We start from the raw sequence: 22,561 nt of genomic DNA on the forward strand, positions 1-22,561 counted from the left end.
TTTGGATTAAGGTTAGAGCTCAGATGGATAGTTTTAAACCACATGCTTTCCTTTATTCAGATCTTCCCATAGACAGAAAGTAGATAATTCCACATTAAATCAGTTATTGAAACCAGTACTAAAGTACATAAGTGGGATGGAAAAATTATTTCATCTTGTTCTAGTGTAGATTCCTGCATTCTATTTATGAATTGCTATTGTAGGTGCTTCTTCCTCCTCATTTTAGTAAAGCTGTAATTGAGGTTTCTTCAGTTTAGTATGGCTTGTTGTGCATATCTTGTATCTTTAGTGGGTGATGAATTTGTCAGAAAGCAAAAACAGATCACTGTATAATCTGAACTGTTTTACATAGCACAATGCACATATCCCATCAGTGTGACTAGGAGTTTTTGCTAAATGATTTGAAAGTGTAAGATGAAGAAGAATAAAGGCTTTTGGACCAAACCTATAAAATGACAAAGAGACACAAACTGGAGTGGGACTTTATAATGTAAGATATTATCTGTTATTTGTATTACCTTATTTGGCAGCATGATGGAGAGATGTCCTTCAGAGCTATTACTTCAATTTCATAGTCGCAGAGGGATTAATTACTTTCCAACAGAGTAATTAGTGTTACCAACAGAGATCAGTGGAGTAGAGCCCTTGACGGTTGATGTTATGCTTAACTATCCTTTAGACTGCATTATTTTAGGCCTGAGTGAATTATTGGAGTATAAACTATATGGAAAAACGTTGGGGAACTTCAGGGACAAGACCAGAGCATGCCTGACAAGTTCTGTCAAACACATCTTTATGCCTCCTGACAACCTATCACCAATACCTGAACAGGACAGGATAGGTTTTATTTTCAAACAAAAGTGTGACACTTGTAATGATGATACTAAAATGTGCAATGATTGCGTCTGGTTCACACTGCACAAATAATTAGGGAAACATTAAAAAGCACCACCATATCAGTAAAATGTGTGCTGGTCAAAGGAGGATCCCTTTGAGGGATTATAATCATTTTATTAATCTTCTTTTCTTTATTCCATTTACAGAGAATCATAATCTAGATCCTTTGCCTTATCACGAGTTCCATTACAGATTTGTGGTGATTTTTTTGTGCTTTTTAATCTAGTTTTCTGTTTCAGTAGATTCTCTTATACAGTAAATTGCAATTGGCTCACATGGCACTGAGATAAAATATATTTAAAATAATTGAAGGTATTTTGTTTAAGGAGGAAACAAAGGGAGGATTATGGCAAAATCTGTGTATAGTTTTTGCTTTAATCAGTACAAATCCTTGGGTGCAATATGAAGGCTTTTTTTTATTCATTGTCTTTGGTAAAACTCATTCCCTTGAGTGCCTTAATGTAAGCAGTTGAAGGTGTATTGTAATACATGGTCATGTGTGTGGAAAATATATACGCTGTAAATACATTTGCAGTTAATTTAGCTATTGATTGGTGCATTTATAATGAATAGATAAGCATAATTTTACCATTTAAGCTATTTCCTAAGGGTGCATTTATGGTTACTTAATGCACTTTTTTATAATTACACACCTTTCATTTGTCTCTCAGAATCACTTTTCTAGAATGCTCAGATTGGAGTTTTAATTTTTTTTAGAATAATTTTCCATTGTCCGATAAAGATTTAATGTTTATAGTACTCTTTTTGAATCATCTTTCTGTTGTATCTGTTATCGATCATATGTAAACAGAATATAATTCTGCAGCAGTGTTCACAGAGAAATTAAAATAGAGAGTGTCTCTTCCATTTAAAAAACAGCACTAATCACACATTCTAAGCCGAGCTAAGGTTAGTATAAATATCGATACCATGCTCAGGAAGATGCTTTCTCAGCCTATGATCCATCAATGTGTAATTCAGAATCAGGGGAAATTTCAGAGAATTCCAAAGAAATTTTAGCAATGAGCGTTATTTAAGACCTCTGTGTTGGACCTAAGATTTCTAAATGTATCATTTATATGGGTAGTTATAGAGAATTATTTGAAATGGTTATTCTGTGGTGTCCTATTATTGTAGTCCTGTTTTGTATTATTTCAGTAGTGAAGTAGTAAGTACACTTTTCCACATGGGTCAATGGGTCCAGGAAGCAATGAAATGTCTGATGAATAATCTTTGACACAATCATGTCCACTGTGTAACGTCAGGTCTCGAACTCGTTCCCACTGACTGGCAAATATTACACTGAAAGTAATTCACAAACCAGAAGCTAGGACAGAAGAGAGCTTTAAATAACAGAAATGATTGCTGAGCCATTGTACAATATAAATAACTGTTGGCTTTTACACTTTACAACTTTCGTATTTTATTTTAGTTTTCTTGGATTGTTTCATATGTCTGCTATTGCCCTTGATTGTATTTTTTATATTATTTACTTGTTTACTTAAATTTTTGCATAAATAGTGAGAATTTATTTTGTAAAAGTCATCCTAATCCTGCAGGATGTGTTCCTCTGGATTTAGAATCAATGTATCTTATTTCTGTGCGTGTGTGTGTGTGTGTGTGTGTGTGTGTGGTTAATGTGATAAGATGTGTCACATTCCAAGTTTGCTAGCCAAGCAGTTCCTAAGCAACAATATCAGTTTCAGATTTAAAATAGGTGACAGAGTCTGCATAGATCATAGAGGATTAGAGGGGCAATAGGATTTCAGGGGATAACATCATTTTTGAAAAGGTGGGTTTTGCTGGACTTTTGATTCAGCTGTTTAAAAAAAAAGAATCATGGACACAGAGCATATGAAATTGTATATGTAGACTTTTATAAAGCTTTTGACAAAGTGCGTTATAAAAAAATCAATTTTCACATGAATTCTTGGTAATGAGCGATTGAGAAGTACACAAAAGGGGTAAATACACCATATGGGATGATTTAATTAGTGGAGTACTACAGGGATTTGTGTTAGGACTGCACTTTTTAGTTTATATTGTTGTAGATCCTGGTTAATAAACATTATAGAAGCTTCATAGAAAATTCAGAATTATTAAATAGAACTCAGTACTAGGCAAATACATGGCAGACGATACATAAAATAACAAGCAATAGGTTTATTCTATGCTGAAAAGAAAACACAACGTTTCGGCCGTGGAGCCTTCTTCAGGTGTCAGCTGCCCACCTGAACTACTTCAACATGTAAAATAGACAAGTATTAAAAAGCGGTAGCACAAACAAGAGATACAAAGCTGGAAATGCTGTGCTTGAAGAAAATAATTTGAAAAGTTGATGCATCATTTGCGTCTTCTAAACAATTAATTGAAGTAATAAAAAGGCAGACAAAATGTTAGGATATATAGGTAATGGCTTAGAATGTATTTCAAGGAATGATAAACTTATAAACTTCATTAGTAAGGCATCATTTAAAACATTTTGTATGATTTTGATTACCCCAAAACATACTGCTGCTCTGGAATCAGTTAAAAAAAGTGCAACCATGTGCAGTACACTCTAAAGCATTATCCTACACTGACAGGCTAAAATAACTGATCTCTTTTATTCTTGAACAGACTAAAAGTAGGGATCTGATTCCAGTATTCAAATTGCACAGTGGTATTGTCAGACCTAACCCAATGAACTCTATCAGAATGATTCATAAAGTATGAGTCAGAGGACATGAATAAAGACAATGAGAAAATTAATTTAAAACCGAGAACAGAAGGCACTTTTTACACAAAGTTTTGTGGGGGTCTCGAACAAACTACCAACCATGTTTTTAAGGCGGTTGCCTGGTTTTTATAAAGAAATGGCGGGATGAGATTCTTAGATCAGTCAGCCATTAGGAACCAAACTGGCCATAAAAAAACTCCTTTTGTTTCTACTCTTTTGTATGTTCTATATTTAAGGAATTTAGCAGCCATAAAATATGGATTTTTAATGATGAGATATTTATCCCTTCGCTCCTATGAATTTGATATGGAGCACTTACATTTCTTGATCAGAGAACTGAGGCAACTCCAATTCACATAACAGTGCAAGCTTTCAGCTGTGCAGCAACCTTCCTTCTTAATTCTCATTTGTCACTTAAAGGAAGAGAATTGGGGCTTTCAGCAGACCCAGAAGTCATTTTTGACATAACCCTTTGTTTGGAAACCTGCAATTACCTCAGGCCCTGCAGGGTTCAGTATGAAAAAATCTAATTTAACTCTAGCATTGCAGTAAAGTCAAAGAAAATCGTTTTTTTTAGTTAAGACAACAACCCGGATGATAAAACAAGGTTAGCAGCATGATTTGTTTTTCTTTTAAGATGCACATGGTCTGTCAATTATCATTTATTTTTACAATATATTTGAACTTATTTTAAATGCTAAAAAATAGGTTATGTGTTCTAATGTTCTTTAATTAATGTATCTTGTAACTAGCTAAATATATAATCATCTTTAATAATGAGAAATGGCAAAAGAAAGTACTTACTGAACAGAACAGGCAGTTTACCTGAATAATGCTTTTGTACTGATGGTCTGCAATTTGTACTGTCAAATTGTCTGTATATGTTTGTCTGCAGTTTGACACAAGTTCTCATTCAGTCTGAATTAGTCTGAAAATTCAGAATTTCTCTGAAAAGGAGAACTGGATTAAGTGTGATTACCAACTTTAAATTATCGAGGGAATACCAACTTAACACTCCACAAAATTTAAAAAACAATTTAATGTAGGAAGATTTTATTTTTAAGTCACATGGTATCATGTCATCTGAAAAACTTGGCCTTATTTTACTTCATATTGTGAAGGACAAGGGAGAAAGGACTATGACTAATATAATTACTGAAATTCTTAAAGTGCATAGTTAGCAAAGTTAGATAGTTAAACACACATGAAATAAATTTCTAAGACATACTTTACTTCCTTATTAACGCTGTCATTTTGATCCACTGTGTATTGGAGAACCTATATTTCATTTGGTTATTTCACATAATCTTTATATTTTTTAATGCTTTTCACTCTTCTTATCGCTCCTTCCCACCCCCAACACATACATATGCATGGCCTTCCTAGCCTGGGCATCCTTTTCAGATAGAATTTCTCCTGCCCCACTCTTCACATTGCGTCTTGTATATGGACTGGACACAGGCAAGGTTCACAGATGATAAAGTAATTTAAGCACAGCTGCAAAGAAAGAAGGGCCACTCGCACATTGCAGGGATGGTTTTTAGAACCAAATGTGTAACATTTGGAAAGATGAGTGAAAGAGACTAAATAATTTTGACATTTAAATATTTTATAAAATTATAAAAGCCTGACCTGAGCAAGGATTTACCATCTTAGTGCTTGTTGCATCCTCTTTGTAGTAGCATCTAGGGGAAGGTCAGGAGCAACATGTAAACAGGATTTAAGAGATGGACAGACACAAGCTGAATGATAATATAAGTGTATTTGGAAAAATAGTAATTACAAAAGTTATAAAACCATACTTACAGATAAAAATGCCACAGTGATACACTCAAAACTAACACACTGTAGGCACTCCACTGGGGGAGGGGATGCTGGGAATCATCCCCATAACACCTGAAAAACAACAACATTGGCAATGCCAAAAAAGTCTTCCACACAATTTTGTATACCAAATTAAACTAACCTAGAAGAATAAGAAAACAATAAATCTGATATAAACATCACTATTACAAACTCTTCAGCATTACCCCCATATTTCACTATTACAGCTCTTACACATCCCCCTCATAATATCCATAATATCCCTGAAAACATATACAACTGCCCGACAAACAACAAGATCCTTAAATTAGCTTACCATGGCTCAACAACAGCTGACTTCCACACCTCTCATCTCAAGTGTCAAGAGTGTCAACTCGCTGGCTCTCTTATTGACAAATCGCTGATAGGTCATAGGACAATAATGTGGCAATATGTCAACCAGTCACCACTCCTGCACAGGAAAAAACACCCACAAACCAAAACAAGACTGCCTAGTCCAATTAACAAACACACTGGGATGTAACAGTGCTTAAAATAGAGAAGGCCGTAATGGTCGAACTTGACAAGTTCTATGGAACAGTGGAAAATACTCTGTACTTGTTTTGTTGGTTTATATATAATTTAGGGATAAGCAAAAGAGGGGAGCCTCTGTGAGTTTTGCATCAAAATCAATTTCATTCCTAAATACATTGTGCATCAGAATAAACATCACTTATAACTGAAACACAATTTGCAAAGCGATTGTTAGAAAAACAAATCGTTTTTGTTCCAGACATGGCGGACATTTTATCGAACAGATATGACAAAAATAAATTCATTCGGCTGTTTAATGTTTGTCATCATCGGGGAGTCGCATGCGAGAGTCACAGGATAGTAGCGTGTGTGGGCATCACTAGAAGCAGCACAAGCTGTACATCAGCTACACATGACACATGCTTTGCACTCTGTTGCAGACACTGTGTTCTGGGATTCTGTCCCATTCCTCTGAGAAAACTTGGACAAGCATGTCAGTTCTCTGGTCTTTGAGCCCTAGATGCCACATCATCTCAGTTCACCCCACAAATGTTCAATGGGACTCGGGTCTTATGATTAGAGCATCTATGACATAGCTGTCACTTTCTTTACTCGCACAAAAGCAGTTTGTTACACAAGTAGCAAGAGGATGTGTGTAAACATGATGGAACGGTAGATGAAGAAATTTATTTTCCACAGGAATTACGTGCATAGCATTTACTATTTTATTAGTGTTTAATTCATAATTGGACATCAGGCCAGTTTTTTGTTTACTTTGTCTGACACATGCAGAACTCACATGTGCAATAGATCTAAGTATATAAGGAAACCATGTCCTTGAATCCCTCCTTGAACACACAACATATTTCTGCTGAGGTCCTCAGTGCAACAGAAAGAGCTTCAGCTGAATTGAAGGGGGGAGAATGGATTCCGTTCACATTTGCCAACATCACTTTCATTTCAGTTTTGAAGGGTAATGGGACACCCTATATATATATTGGCAAATACCTGGAAGATATTAATTAATGCAGTTTATTTAAATTGTCTGACCATAGGTCTTTGTTATGGATGGAATCTTCATTAACAGATAAAATTAAGAGATAAATTAATTCCCTGTAAAATCGGCTCTGAGCAATATACCTATATCGCACTCCAGCTTTTCCAGAAACAAACCCTATGATCCCTAAAAGAGAAGAGCTGTCACCTGCTACTGATTAAATTATTTTTCTTTCTTGTTTGTAGGCAAATCAGACCTGCTTGTATTAATAGACATACTGTAGGATTTCATGTAACTAAAAAAAAGACCCCAATTATTTTTGCAAAGATTTTAAATGAACATTTTGCATGAATGTGTTTTCCCAGACAAAAAGTCCTACCCCTTTTCTTATGCAAGATTCTGTTTTCTAGCAGAGAACCTCTTAAATGGGTCTGTAACATGCACAAAGAAAGCAGTGAGGAGAGGGAAACATTGGCCCTTTCACATATGAATGAGCTTGCTCACTCCAGGTTTGCTTTTAAAACAAAGGCAATGAAAAGATTAGAAGGCACTGAGAGAATTTCTGCACTACAGCATGAAAAACCTACTCAAATAATTGCACTTTTCCCTTAAAAAGGCTGTCCTGCAAATTTCTAACTAACAGCTTGTTCAACCTGAAGTCTCTATGATATTAAGTAGTTTATTCCAAAACAATACATACAACAGCAATCATACAGCATAATTAGCCTGCCTGTTTAAGGCTTTATTATTATAAAACTAACATTTACTTTCTCAAATGTGCTCAAAAGTTAAATATTTTCTCCTGTTTATTCAGACTTCAGTCCCCATGCTATTTCCCTGAAGGATTCCATGAATCTAATTAGAAGGGGGTGTTCTTGTATGTGATGATAAGCTGGTGTGTCTTTTCACAGGGAAACTGTCTAATTAATTAGACAGGAAAGTCAAAGGTGCTGACTTCTGGCAGGTCTGTTTGTGTGGCATGGAAGCAGAATACACAAGGAAACATCAGCCTCAAGACTGTTTCAATGGCTGATATCTTTGCAGTATTTTTCTGTCTCTAGCTTGTGTTGTGATACCAGAGGACAGACCCCTCTTTTCTGAGATTCTTACTCAACACCAGTCTGCTAAACTTGGAAAGGAACATCAGTGGTATTTTAGCACATCATCTCCCATGTGGGTGGCAGTGTAGCTCATTATCTTCCATGTGTGAGGAGTGGAATAAGAACTAAGCCTTAATCTCTGGGATTGTCAGTCCCTTTTGCTCGTACTGTTTTGTTTACACTGTCGTCTTTGGTTTCCCATGCCTTTTAATTTGGGGCAGCTGTCATTACATTGCAGAATGTTTTGTGCTTTTTGTACAAGAAGTGATATGTCATAGCCATCGCATCCTTGTATAGGGAAGATATTGGGTTGTTTTTAAACCTCACATGATATGTTGTGTTCAGGTTTAAAAAAATACTCAACATTTGTCAGAAATATGATGTGATGTCTATGGTACTGAAGCAAATAAAGATCCAATGAATAAATGTATTTGTTTCTTTTTAAAAATATTTGAGTTTGTTGTGTGATATATATTTCCCTTATGTTAGGCTGGAAATGTTTACTTCAAGCAAGGTCAGTTTAATATAAATATCCTGTATAGTGTCTTTATAAAAACTCTCACTTTATAAATAAAGTAATATGCGAATAATTCTGATATGCACTATTGGGCTTCCATAGTTGTCTAGGGTTAAAGGGTAAGGTGAACTGCCTCATGAAGTCCAGTATCCATGACTGCATGAAAAAAATACCAAAAGCTTGTTTGTAATTTTATTTAAAAGCCAAAAATGCTATAGTAGCTGAAAACAGAATTAAAACATTGTTTTGTATTGATGTGTCAGACTAAGGTGCTCAAATTAAAAGGCTGAAATTGAAAACAGAGCTGGCAGTTGCAGTAGTAGCTGTAACCATACATTTGTACAACTGTTTTCAGTTTGTCTTCAAGACTCACCCAGGATTACAGTTAATGCCTTGAAACTGTACAGCAAAGCTCTATCCAGCAGTGATAAAACCAGTATTAAGCCAAACTGTTGTAAAATTCAAATACTTTTATGAATCGGACTCGGAATGTAATGAAGCAAGTGGACATTAGCTGCAGCTATTCTGGTATAATGGAAGGAGGAAACGGGACATGCAAAGGGCAGTTCCTTTTTAAAATTCAAACAGCCTGTGTCTTGGCAACTGCTGCACCAATTGAATTGAAACCTGGCAGACTTCATCATCACCCAGATGTGCTTGATATCAGTACCTCTCAACTTGCTTCAAGCATTTTCCCCCCCACACTGGGCCCGACAGGTTCTTGTAGAAACGTGTCCCATACTGCTGCTGTACAGAAGCTAGTTGGCCAGTTAACTCCAAACATGCTTGGTATCACTCTAACAATGAAACAATTAAAATGTTGCCTGATTGCAATTACTTTTCACTCCGTGCAGCACATACTCTGAGCTGCACCTGTTCAAACCTATTACATACCTAGATAAACTTCGAATTTGAAAGCTGTTTTGCCATTTGAACCCGATCACAGCTGGTATAATCCTTTGCAAAACATTGTTCAGTAATATTGTACAATAATGCTCTTGTGTAAACCAGACATTAGACCTTTATGCTATTGTATTGTAAAATTAAACCTGTTCATGGTCAAACTTACTGTAATTGGTTCATTTCGAAATTGTCATGTGTCATCCTGACCACTTGCCCCATTGCTTTACTACTGTAATACATAATTTTTGGAATGTCATACTGTTCATATTAGTGAAGACTAAATTTTCATTCATATTTTTTTTTGCTACTAACATCTACTTCAAAACAACCTCTTGACCACATTGCTATAGTTTTTGTGGACCATGCCCAATTCATATGTGCTGCATTAATGAAAATAATTAAATTGCCAACGTAATGACTGTCATCATTCATTATGGTGGCAGTTTTGATATCGGAGCAAAAAGCATTCATGCCACACTTTGCAACATTTTGATACCCAATGTCTCCACTGCACATTAAGAAAAAAAGGGCTTTTTAAGAGATCTAGTCATCTCGTATATATAATTTTAAAACTGAAGTGTTAAATGTAAACTGGCAAGTTCTTTCATCTACTTTTTCACCCGCATTCTGTATTGAATTTGATGTAAAGTGCATTGCACGGTAGTCAGTGTGTACTGCAATAAAGCAAAATAAAAGTCAAGCTTCCACTTAACACTGCCATGGCAACTTAGCCAGCAGTGGACCTTTAAAACCCTTTTATTTGATTTGTGTTACTAACAAATCTATTTAATTTTCCATTTTTGTTAATGTTCCTAAACATGAAGGGCTTGTATCTTACTAATTCCAGTATCCTAGTTTGTTTGTTTTTTTCCATATCTTTATTTTTTTTAGCAGAGCACTATGTCTTTTATAGATATTACTATATAGAGTGGAGAACTAAATGTATTTTATATACAATTTAGAATTTTACAAGTCTCGCCCCTCAAAATGGTAGATAACCTTCTACCTAGACAGGTCATACAGAACACCATTGTATGATTTACAATGCTTAGTATTTGGCGTGGGACAAGATATAATTAGATGGCAAAAGTAGGTGAAGAGCTAAAGGTTATGCAAAAGAAGTATGGGAAATCTTTGTTGGAGAAATGTAGATGAGCATATGAAAATCACATGGTATGTGAAACCAGATGTACAAAACAAATGGTACCTTTGTCTAAGAAGCTTCCTAGCTTTTCAGAATTTCAAATTGAAATAACTAATGCCTGATTCATTTATCAGGTACAATGATTGATAGAAATTGAAATAAAGTTGTTACTTTGGGTTGCAATAATACAATAATGATCTTTTCTTATTAGAATTTGAAATGTGCATGTTGCAAATACCATTTATGTTCCATATTTTGGTATGTGTTTCTTTGTCAGGTTATCTGTAAGGTAATCAAATAGTGGTAAATGTGTCCATGGTAGGGGATGTTTAGCTCTTCTTAGAGTTAAAAATATTACTAGAACAAAGCACACAACTTGGAAAGGTCTCAGGTGTTTGACAACAAATAAGTTACAACTCGTGAAATTGATTTAGCTCTGTAGAATTATGTCTGTGTTCAGATATTTGAAAAGTAAACATTTGCAGTAGTATTTTGTTGTCATAAATGTAAAGAGCATGTCATATTTTGTCATGACCAATTGATATTTTATTTCACTCCTTAAATGCACATGAAAAATTGTTTGCACCTAAACTACTCCTTCCACACGCAAAAGGTTGCAGACGTTGTAACCTTTAGTTGCAAATTTGCAAGTTGTCAATTTCACATGGTTATGTAAGGTGTGTGTCTTCCAGGTGTGCACTCATTGTGTGGTCCTCTCTTTTATTGTTGCTGAATAACCTGTTGTCACAAACACCAGTACTCTCACTTGTTAGAATATTCACGTTTACACAGGTACAGTATATGCTTTGGCAACAATTTACCAGTCATGCCAGTAAAGCTATTTGAGTCTGATATCACACACACTGTAACTGTAGTATTCCCTTAGGTGCAGATGCTTTTTCCTGAGCAGGATATCAAATGAGATGAGACAAATTTACATGTAGGCTTCCACACCGTGAATCATAGAAAGCACTTGGATACACTCCAGCCTAGATAACATGAAAATTCCACTGGTTAAGTACATAGGTGAGAACAGACAATACCTGAATGAATAGAACATTATTCCCACAATTAGCATGATAGTTTTCTGTACAAGGTTTCTACCAGTGATTGTTTAGGAAAAAAGGCAGTATTTCTCTTTGTTTAGAACATCAACACAAAAGCATGACATTTATGCTAATCCTGGACAATGTTATTATTTTACAGTTAATTTAAAATTAAAAAAGAAATAGAAAATGCCTTGATATTTTTTTCTCTCATTTTCTGCAACAGAATGCTGGAAATAAGATGTGGCCAATCACACCATAATGCTTTTTAGTTTTCATAATATAACCATGATAGGCCATAGTAGTATACCAGCACAGACACCCTGGCACCTCACAAAAAAGGCACGTAGCTACTCTGTTCTACTTTAAAAGAAAATTGGAGAAGTCTTGTAAAGTTTATTGATAATAATTGCTTATATTTATATAGCACTCTTCTAGACACTCCACTCAAAGAGCTTTAAAATTACAGGTAACGGGGTCTCCCCTCCACCACCAATGTGCAGCATCCACCTGGATGATGCGACGGCAGCCATAGTGCGCCAGAACGCTCACCACACACCACCTATTAGTGGGGAGGAGAGCAGAGGGATGAAGCCAGTTCATAGATGGGGATTATAAGGAGGCCATGATTGGTAAAGGCCAATGGGAAATTTGGCCAGGACGCCAGGGTAACACCAATACTCTTTTTGAGAAACACCTTGGGATTTCTAATCTCTAGAGAGAGCTAGGATCTCAGTTTTATGTCTCTTATGAAGGATGGTGCCTTTTTACAGTATATTGTCCCCTATACTGGGGCAATAGTACCCAGACAGGTCGCAGGGTGATCACCCCCTACTGGAACCCTCTAATACCTCTTCCAGCAGCAACCTTACAGATGCAGCCATTCAAAATGCGTGCGTTATTTTGCGGCATACCCCGGTGGGCGTGGCGCGGCATCTCGCAGTGTCACGCAGTGTGACGTGTTAATCGCGCGTCATTTGACGCTCTGCCGGAAACTATCCGGCGTCACCTTGTAAAACCGCCAGGGGGAGCTTAACCTCTCATGTACAGCATTTGAGCCTTTAATTTTGAACAGTGTATTACAGCATGTTAATCTTCAGTCATTAAAATGTTGGTATATTTTATGAAAGCAAGATTGCTCAGTTGGACAAAAGTACACAACCTACCTTTATCAGAAATATTTATGCATCAAAGCCTTTACCGGAGATATTACTAATAGTATTAATAATGGATGACTTTGGACAAGCTGTATACTCAAAGTATAATTTCTTTAGCACATTTGTACAAGCACTTGGAATCTGTCCAAGCCATACTTTGTCAGGCATTTTGTTTTACTTCAACGGGCATAAAAACTTCCTTGCTTTTAACAGGGCGTTTCATAATTTCTAACTACGAAAATGATTTAAAATGCGACACCTATCATTCAACTAGAGCTTAAAATATCACAAGGAAAAATACACACCGGTATTCCATTTCTCCCTAAACATTGTAAGCTTCGAAGTCTTTAACTAACGTGATACCGGAGTCAACAAGCATACTTTTAGAATTTGATTAAAAGGGAATATAATATGGAATCGCGTATCTCAAGAATTTAATAACGGTATGATTATATCCATGTACTGCGGCAGGGCTGTGTAGGGCTGTTTCGCCTGCCTGCTCATGCGAGCTGACTGTAGCCGACTGGTCTAGGTGCGTGCCTGCCAACGGGCAGGGTGTGTGCTCGAATCCAGCTGGTGCTGAACCTTCCAGTTTTATTTATTTATTTTTTAATCGCGTAACATATTACCGTATGCAAACTGTACTGTATACAGTATGTATATGTATATTTAATGTCTTAATTGTGCCCGTTTAATTGAATTTTAAAAAATTATTTAACACGAACATTAAGCTGTTTACATCTTCCGCCTGAGAACAGTCACCCGTTGCTACCCAACGCAGAATGGTGATTGGCTGACACCATCTGACACCCCTCTGATTGGAGAAAAAAGACGTGCTAGTTTGCTATACATACTGTAACAGGAAGAGGATTTCTTTCTATTCAAAACGTGTACTTTAAAAGTTTAAGAAGTAAAAACCTTACAGCGTACACAGATTTCTAAACTGATCAGGATCGTTATCTTTGTCTTATGCATAACAATATTCACCGCTCTGTGCAGCAAATTAATAATAAACTTTATTTTATATAGCGTTTTAAACGAATAAGTAATTAGATTGCTCATAAACCTAATCACTTGCTTTTTCTTTTTATTTAGGCTCAGATTTCAACTATAGATCGTATTATTAATACCCTTGGTGATACCCCTTGGTGTTTCTCTCGCTCTCTCTCGGGTCACCTGATCATTAGCTCGAAAGATTTGAGTGCTTTGTGTATATTCTAATGGTAGTGGGGGCAGGGTGTGTGGGAACAGGTTTGGTTGAAATTGCATTGGAGATCTATGTTCTTCACACCTGAAACATTTTCTCTGAAAGCATTTTCTTCGCTGTTTAACCGATCTTGTTACAGCATGTTACAGTTTACTATTATTAACCATATTAATTTTAAGTGCTTAATGTAAAATCTTGTAAAAATATATTTTCATTGTTCAAATATACATTAAGTCTGACTATCATATAATAAGTTAAATACAAAACTAAAGAAAAAATAGGGTTAAATATAATTCAAAATATTTTGCTAACAATGTTAACTGTTTATGAATAATAAAATGTATTAGCTAAGGCGTAGGATGGCACAGTTGTTAGTATGTTTTTTGTTTTGTTTCTTTTTCATAAATACAACAGTAGTACCTGATGTCTCAGTGGCTTTCAAAATTAAATTATGCATGCAAACCTGTGAACTAGAAAGATAACTAAGATATCCATCCATTTATAATGGTGGCAAAGTGGTTAGCATTGCTATCTTGCAGCACCGGGGTCCTAGGTTCAATTCCTGCCATCCTGTGTGTGTGGGGTTTACATGTTCTCTCTGGGTTACATGGTTTTTCTCCATATGTGTGATATGACTCCCTCTCGCACTCCAAAACATACTGGTAAGTTAATTAGTTTATGGGAAACCTGGCCCTGGTCTGTGTGTGTTTGTGTCTGTCTGTCCTGTGATGGACTGGCGCTATGTCCAGGGTGTATTCTGCCTTGTGTCCGTTGCTTACTGGGATAGGCTCCAAATCCTCTGTACTGGATAAAGAGATTAGAAATGGAAGTAAAGGCACTGTGTGGATGGAACTATACACAGTGTTAGAAACCCACTATGAAATGGCAGCATCTCACTGAGAATAAAATATTTTTTACTGCTGGCTTAAGGAAACAGCCTTTCCACCTCTCTTGCACATCAGTATCCATACCTAGTTATTTAAACAAATTGCCTCTAATTATAAACATCTTAATATGCTGGCTCTGTGGATCCGCATCAGCTATGTTTGCCCATTCCTTCAATTCATGTGCATCCAACACACAGTTCAATGCCAGCAACTACACATAATCTAAAATACAATCCTTATTTCAGTATCTATGTAAACATATAGTCTGTTAACTTCATCATCTTCATCAAAAGTATGCCTAACCCCATTAGGAAGTGTTCTTGTTATAAGTGTATTCCTCAGCTTTCCCCAAACTATCTTCTTCTTGCCAACATCTCTAGTCTTTTATCCTGCAATAACTCAGCCAACACTTAAATCTCCAAAAGCTGCTTGTGTTAATTTCTTTAAATCACAAATATCATGTGTAAATACTGGCCATGTAATACTCTGCATTGTGGAATAATAGTTTATTTTAAAGGGAACTAGAGAAACTAAGAACTAGAGAAATCAAGAAAGGCTTTTTTTCTAGAATTAATAAATGCACATCCTGTTCACTGGGGAAATTAAATCCACACTGAGCAATCTTCAATATGTTCAGAATATGACAGCAAGAATCCTATCAGGGATGCATTACACCTGTTTTCAAGTCCTTGCACTGGTTACCTATCAGATTTCGAGTCAACTTCAAAATCCTTATCCTCCTTATATACTGTCCTACAACTGGTATTATTGTTCTCCGAATTATTGTACTTGACATGACTTCATTCAGCCTTTCCTGAACGTCTATGACAGGCAGAGTGAGTGCTGTTTCTGGTGCGATCTTTTACAGCTGACATTTCACTGTTTTAAACGAACAAGAAATTAGATTGCTCATAAATCACTTATTCTATATAAACACAGCGTAATTGCCCTCCGAAAATCTTCTTTTTCTTGTTCGTTTTAGAGACCTTGATCGAAACTGATTTTAGATGTCAGAAAGAATTTATTTTCTCTGTATTTCCTACATTGCTTTGTCAAGATTTTAACTTTATATCTAACTTTATATCTAGGCTCAGATTTCAACTATAAATCGTACAGTAATTAATAGCAGTAAATACTGATGTTTATACATAAAAAAGTCATGCCTTGGAGTATAGACCCCCAAAGGAATGCCATAGACTCAAACTGCAAAATAAACACATACAGAAAGAAAGTATTTGTATTGTAATTGCAAATCCTGGTACTGTATGAGTGATTGGTATGACTTTCCTCATTACAAATCTCTTATTAGAATTTAAATTTCTCTGTAACTCCAGGTCAGAACAGAGAAAATGTAACTGCCTTAAGGAGTTTACGATTATGAAAAATAGAAGGATAAGCATGATACGCATGTCTTCTGTCATTTTCTAAGTCATGTTACTGAGCACCAAATCTTATTGAGAATATGAATCCATTTAAGGTTTATACAGTACCATTAAAGTAACAGTTTATTCCATGCTGAAAATGTTTGTACCAGACTTTTTTGAGGCCTGTTTAATTGTGTCTGAAGTCTGATGTTGTAAATTTTATTGTTAAAAAGATCCATGAAAATGTCACTACTAAAGTTAGCTGGTACTGTTGGTACTGTAAGTGGCAAGTAGAGCTCATATTTTAGATTTTGTGTAGTTGCTAGCGTTGAACTGTGTGTTGGATGCACATGAATGAAGCGACGGACACAAGGCAGAATACACCCTGGACATAGCGCCAGTCCATCACAGGACAGACACAAACACACACACACCAGGGCCACTTTAAATCTAACCTCAGAACCTTTCTTTTCAGAAGACTTAGTGTCTGTATCTGCTTCATTTTCTAATTTTGGTAGCACCTCTACCTGCTTGTCTTTCTTATATGCATTTACTTTGTAATCTGTGGTCCTTTTATCTGTTTTTACATCTACTGTATTGCTTTGAGATGCCACCTTTAATGGTGATATATCAAATAAAGTTTTTTATTATTGTTATAGGGAAACATGATCAGATTGTCCCTGGTTCAGAAAAAAAAGATCTAAAGTATACTAGTTTGTCACTCTTCTAATTCCCTTTGCTAAATGACTTTTCATACTAATCTGATCAATCTAACTGCCAGTTTTCTGTGCTTTCTCTATCCTGCTAGATTTGCAATTATTCTGAAAATTTTCATCTTGAAATAACTAATTTCTAAATACCTTTTTCACTGTTAACATCTTGCAGCAACTCTGCGACAAAATATACACTCTGACAGTTCATCCTGCTACCAACATTAAATAAAACAAATCTTAAGATTTCTATATTTATGTCTTTATTTAGTGGTTTCATTAGTGACAAAGGCTAAACTTTCTTGGAAAAATGTCTTTTATGTGTTGCGGAAAAAACTGACTTGCTTTAACAAAATATGTTTACAAATCCTTTCACTTGGCATTTTCGTAGTTAGAAATTATGGAGCGCTCTATTAAAAGCAAGGGAGTTTTTATGTCCGTTGCAGTTCTTTTGCAACATGAATATAATTATATCGTTATTAATTTATTGAGATACGCGATTCCATATTATATTCCCTTTTAATCAAATTCTAAAAGTATGCTTGTTGACTCCGGTATCGCGGTAGTTAAAGACTTCGATGCTTAAAATGTTTAGGGAGAAATGGAATACTGGTGTGTATGTTTTCTTTAAAGTACCGATACCAGCCATATACTGTATGTTTAAGTTCCAAAATTAATATCGTTTATGGACTTCACACGCGTTGCAGTATGCTCCTATTCTTTTTATGCTCAGGCACAAAGTAAAAGGGGATGCTTCATATTGCTTGACTAATTTTAAAAACTAAGTTAGAAATGCAGACGCTCCCTCGGTGCGCTGCTCTGGTGCGCCGGCTCTTACACAGTGCCTGTCTGCCGTAAGCGTTACAATATACATACCCAACACTGCTTGTACCCATCTGTCATGCAAATAAAACACCTTGAATTGAATTGAATTGAGGGGAGAGGGGGGGAATACTAAAGCCAATACTGGCTCAATACCCTCGATGGGCTTTGACGTGCTAATGCGTTGGTTTAAGAGTCCGGGTGTGGCAGGCTTCCAATGTCAACTCGACTCGATTGGAAGACAATGAACATATTTTGTGATATTTAGAAATATAAATTTGTTTGGTGCGAGTGAGGTTTTATTTAATCTCTGACCAAGGGAAACGTTTCATTTTTTCAAAGAAATGTTTGTTAAAAAAATAAGTCATAGTTCTATGGGATTCAATCACAGACCATGTGACATGGGAGTCACGAAACTACTGTAACACACAGCGCCACCAGATTTAATAACGCAATAAAAACGCTATAAAATAATGTGACTAGGCACAGAAAAAGTTTACAGCACAGTACGATAATAAATGCTGACCATGACTTTAGAAGCATAAATTACCTTACACTCAATTTAAACACAAGCTGTCTTTCTGTATGAACCTCTAAGCTGGTTCATACAGAAAATGTAGGAATGCATTAGCCTGATTATGATTAAAAAACACATAATTAAACACGCGTTTGCGATTTAAATCAGAACACGATTTAAATCAATATAAATGTTTATATTGTAACGCATACTGTCCAGCCTCCATTTCTCTATAAAAAATTACTCTGTTGCACACACACACACAATAGAAGGAGGAACCGCTGTCAGAAGGGAAGATATGTTCAAAATATCGCAAATATCGATCATGTTGCGATATTTTGAAATATAAAAGTCAATTGATTGTCCATAATATCGCTATTCTATTTTTTCGAAGAAATGTTTGTTAAAAGAAAAGTCCGGTACCAGCTGGATTTGAACACACAACCTACCAGTTGCTAGGCACGCACCTAGACCAGTCGGCTACAACACAGCTCGCATGACCAGGCAGGCGAAACAGCCCTACACAGCCCTGTCGCAGCACACGAATACCATTATTAAATTCCTTAGATACGCGATTCCATATTATATTCCCTTTTAATCAAATTCTAAAAGTATGCTTGTTGACTCCGGTATCACATTAGTTAAAGACTTCAAAGCTTAAAATGTTTAGGGAGAAATGGAATACTGGTGTGTATTTTTTTCTTTAAAGTACCAAGACCAGCTATATACTGTATGTTTATGTTCCAAAATTAATATCGTTTATGGCCTTCACACGCGTTACAGTATGCTCCTATTCTTTTTATGCTCAGCTACTAAGATTTCCCTTCATTGGTAAATTCAATATCTACAACGGGCACAGCAAAGACGTTTTTACTGTAAGTCTTTCTACGACAGACCAACGGACCACGAGTGCCCCTGTCGGTCAACCAATCACTTACTGCGGTGCCGCGCGTCATCTTGCGTCATACTGAGCGACGTCACCTGCGGTACGTGTCTGTGACGCACACTTTGAATGGCTGCATCTGTAGTTTTTCCTAGGATGTCTCCCATCCAGGTACTGGCCAGGATCACACCTGCTTAGCTTCAGTGGACTGCCAGCTGTGAGCTGCAGGGTGATATGGCTGCTGGCATTATTGTTTGAGCAGGCATCTGCGTCAGTTGCTGCTGGAAAAGGTGTTAGTGGGGCCAGCAAGGGCCGCTCACCCTGCAGTCCATGTGGGTCCTAATGCCCCAGTATAGTGACGGGGACACTATACTGTAAACAGGCGTCGTCCTTCAGATGAGATGTAAAACCGAGGTCCTGACTCTCTGTGCTCATTATAAATCCCGGGGCGTTTCTTGAAAAGAGTAGGGGTGTAACCCTGGCGTCCTGGCCAAATTTCCCATTGGCCCTTATCAGTCATGGCCTCCTAATAATCCCCATCTATGAATTGGCTTAATTACTCTGTTCTCCTCCCCACTGATAGCTGATGTGTGGTGAGCGTTCTGGCGCACTATGGTTGCCATCGCATCATCCAGGTGGATGCTGCACATTGGTGGTGGTGGTGGAGGGCAGTTACCTGTAAAGCGCTTTGAGTGGAGTGTCCAGAAAAGCGTTATATAAGTGTAAGCTATTATTACTATTATTATTATTATTATTATTATTATTATTATTATTATTATTATTTTATTATTATTATAGGTCAAGCTGGGAAAGGTGAAATGGGGAACTATCACCTTGGAGAGATCTGTGATCTCTACTGAAACACTTAGCCGGTCTTCTTCCTGTCTCATCAATGTAAATGGCGGGGCATTATCTGCAAGAGAAGCAGTAAAAGAGATTACTCACTACACAAGATGTTCTCTGGGTGATATTATTTTGAAATGGCTCTAGGAGGCATATATATATGTGTGATACTAGATCCATATTTGCAGCTGACACAGCAGCTTCGGTTACTGAAAAAGGTGCCAGCTGTGGATGGTGGCCACAGGCAGAACTGTGAACGAAGAGGATGTACAGAATCCGTGGTCAGAGATACGAGATGATGGAGAGGAGTCAGGGAGAATGGTCCAGTCGCAGGGTCATGCAGGAAAAAAGAGAAGTTATCTTTGATCCATGGAATATACATTCTATCCATAGAATAGAAAGGGTGTTACAGTGAAAAGGAAATACCACTGGAATAAGAATGTGGGTACAAGAATTGAAATTTTACTTTTAATATCAATCATAATTGTAAACGCTGTAAAAGAAATATTTGATCTTATTTTATCCCTGTAAGTTTTCTGCTGATATAATCTGTTCATGGTGGCAAACAATACAGATACATATTTACAATTTTATCAGTTATAATAAATGTCTTATGTTGAATTTATTGAATGCGTGAATACTGCTTTATTTTATCGCATTTCTAATTTAGTTATGTGCATACTACAATAATGCATCATAATGACCATACATTGCAAGTTCAGTACTTGTAAGTGACTGATATATAAAGTTGTAGGGGAAATTAGGAAGAACTTCTTGGACTATGTCTGCAAACTCTTAAACTTTACAGCAAAGATCCATCATCGTTATTAATGTGATCAAAACTACTTCAACTTCTGTTGGTTGCATTCCCACAAGTGTTAACTTTCAAATTACTTTCTCCAACTTTACTATGTACTGTAAAATTTGAGGGCTGTTTTTATTGCATATTTAATCTGCTGTCCAAATATTTTAATGGAAAAGATTTTCAATCAGGGTGGATATTTATTGGCAAGGTTTTGTATGAAATGTGTCTTTAATCTTGTGTAGTTTCACTTTTTACCCAAGAATACTCATAAATTGTATAAATGGTTTAAAGACCCAACCACTAAGAAGTATTAGTGGTACAAGTCTGTTTCTACAGCAGCTTTTCCTTACAATTTAATTGCATTAGGAACAGCTTTCAGTTGTCTGCACTGGCAAGGAAATCCACATGAAACAAGAACCAAGAGAATTTTTACACTAACCTGAGTCTTTTCATAAAAAACAGATTAAAGGATTTCTGAATTTGAAAAGCATGTAGCAAGATTGGTTCTGATCTGTGCACTATCTACAAAACCTGTGACATTTAGACAGCCCCGAGTGACAGCTTTCAAAATTAAACACATTTGGTGTTTTTCCACTTTCAACAGAGACACGATTTAAGCCTTCCCAGAAAAAAATATTTTTGTGTGGATGTGTAGGATGTTGTTCCAAGCATGAATTCAATAGCTTAATCTGGGATTCGTGAGGAGTGAGTTCTTGACATTCTAGAAGGAATGAGAAATTGTTTTTTACATAGTTTTAAAACTCTGTACTTTGGCACCTAGGTTGGCATCTGTAATTGATTAAATTGTCCATTCCATTCTCTGCAAGACTGCGTTGTTATTAAAACTCGTGTTCAAATGCAGAGGTCTTAATCATGAAGTATTCCCACAAGCACCAAAAGCACACTGTTTTTGGAAATCATCAAATTTTTCAAAATTCAGCAACCTATTGTACAGCACATAAGAATTTATTTTCTCCAAAAGCGATTATTTGAAAACCCTAAATCCTTTTATTGTTTTAGTGATGGTGATTTTTCCCCCAGCAAAACAGTAAGGATTGGTATTTTCTGTTTTGTTCCTCAGTGGGCAATTTGCTGTGGTCAAAAAATGTCGGGAGAAGAGCACTGGTGTGGAATATGCAGCAAAATCCATCAAAAAGCGTCGAAGCAAGTCCAGCCGCAGAGGGGTGACCAAAGAAGACATCGAGCGGGAAGTCAGCATATTGAAAGAGATCCAGCACCCGAATGTGATCACGCTGCACGACGTGTACGAGAACAAAACGGACGTCATTTTAATACTAGAGCTGTAAGTAGAGGTGCTCAGTCTTTTGTTGCTTCATGGTGCGTCAGAGTCCAAGAGTGTAATTACCATGAGCTTTCAAATTGTCTGACCCATTTTTAATTTCAGCTAATGACTGGGTCGATTTGAATTGCATCAAATATTAAATATCTCAAGGAGCAATGCTGACAGTACTACAGGAATGGCATATAAAGTACCAGTGACACTAGATTAAAATTATTCTGGTCACTCCTGTAAACCATGATAAGGTTATATAAATAGCTCGGTTGTATTCAGTGAATGTCACTGAAGAGGATTTTTTTTCCTGCAATATTGAAAACAGTAATGTATTACTAAAAAGTCTTGCTTTATTAATGCAGTTATTTATTTTGTAAATATGCCACTAACTTTCAATCACTGGCATTTAACA

General features: G+C 36.3%; 1 protein-coding gene across 3 annotated transcripts in view; it reads left to right on the forward strand.

Moving 5' to 3' along the window:
• dapk1 (death associated protein kinase 1) overlaps positions 1 to 22,561 on the forward strand; it is an 83,977-nt gene that overhangs the window by 25,501 nt on the left and 35,915 nt on the right. For all 3 annotated transcript variants that reach the window (XM_088911233.1, XM_088911234.1, XM_088911235.1), the window contains exon 3: positions 21,937 to 22,158. In XM_088911233.1, coding sequence (XP_088767359.1) covers positions 21,937 to 22,158 — 222 coding nt within the window. The remainder of the gene's footprint in view (positions 1 to 21,936; positions 22,159 to 22,561) is intronic.

The sequence above is a fragment of the Atractosteus spatula genome, chromosome 3, assembly GCF_055471065.1.
Source record: "Atractosteus spatula isolate fAtrSpa1 chromosome 3, fAtrSpa1.hap1, whole genome shotgun sequence".
NCBI lineage: Eukaryota > Metazoa > Chordata > Actinopteri > Semionotiformes > Lepisosteidae > Atractosteus > Atractosteus spatula.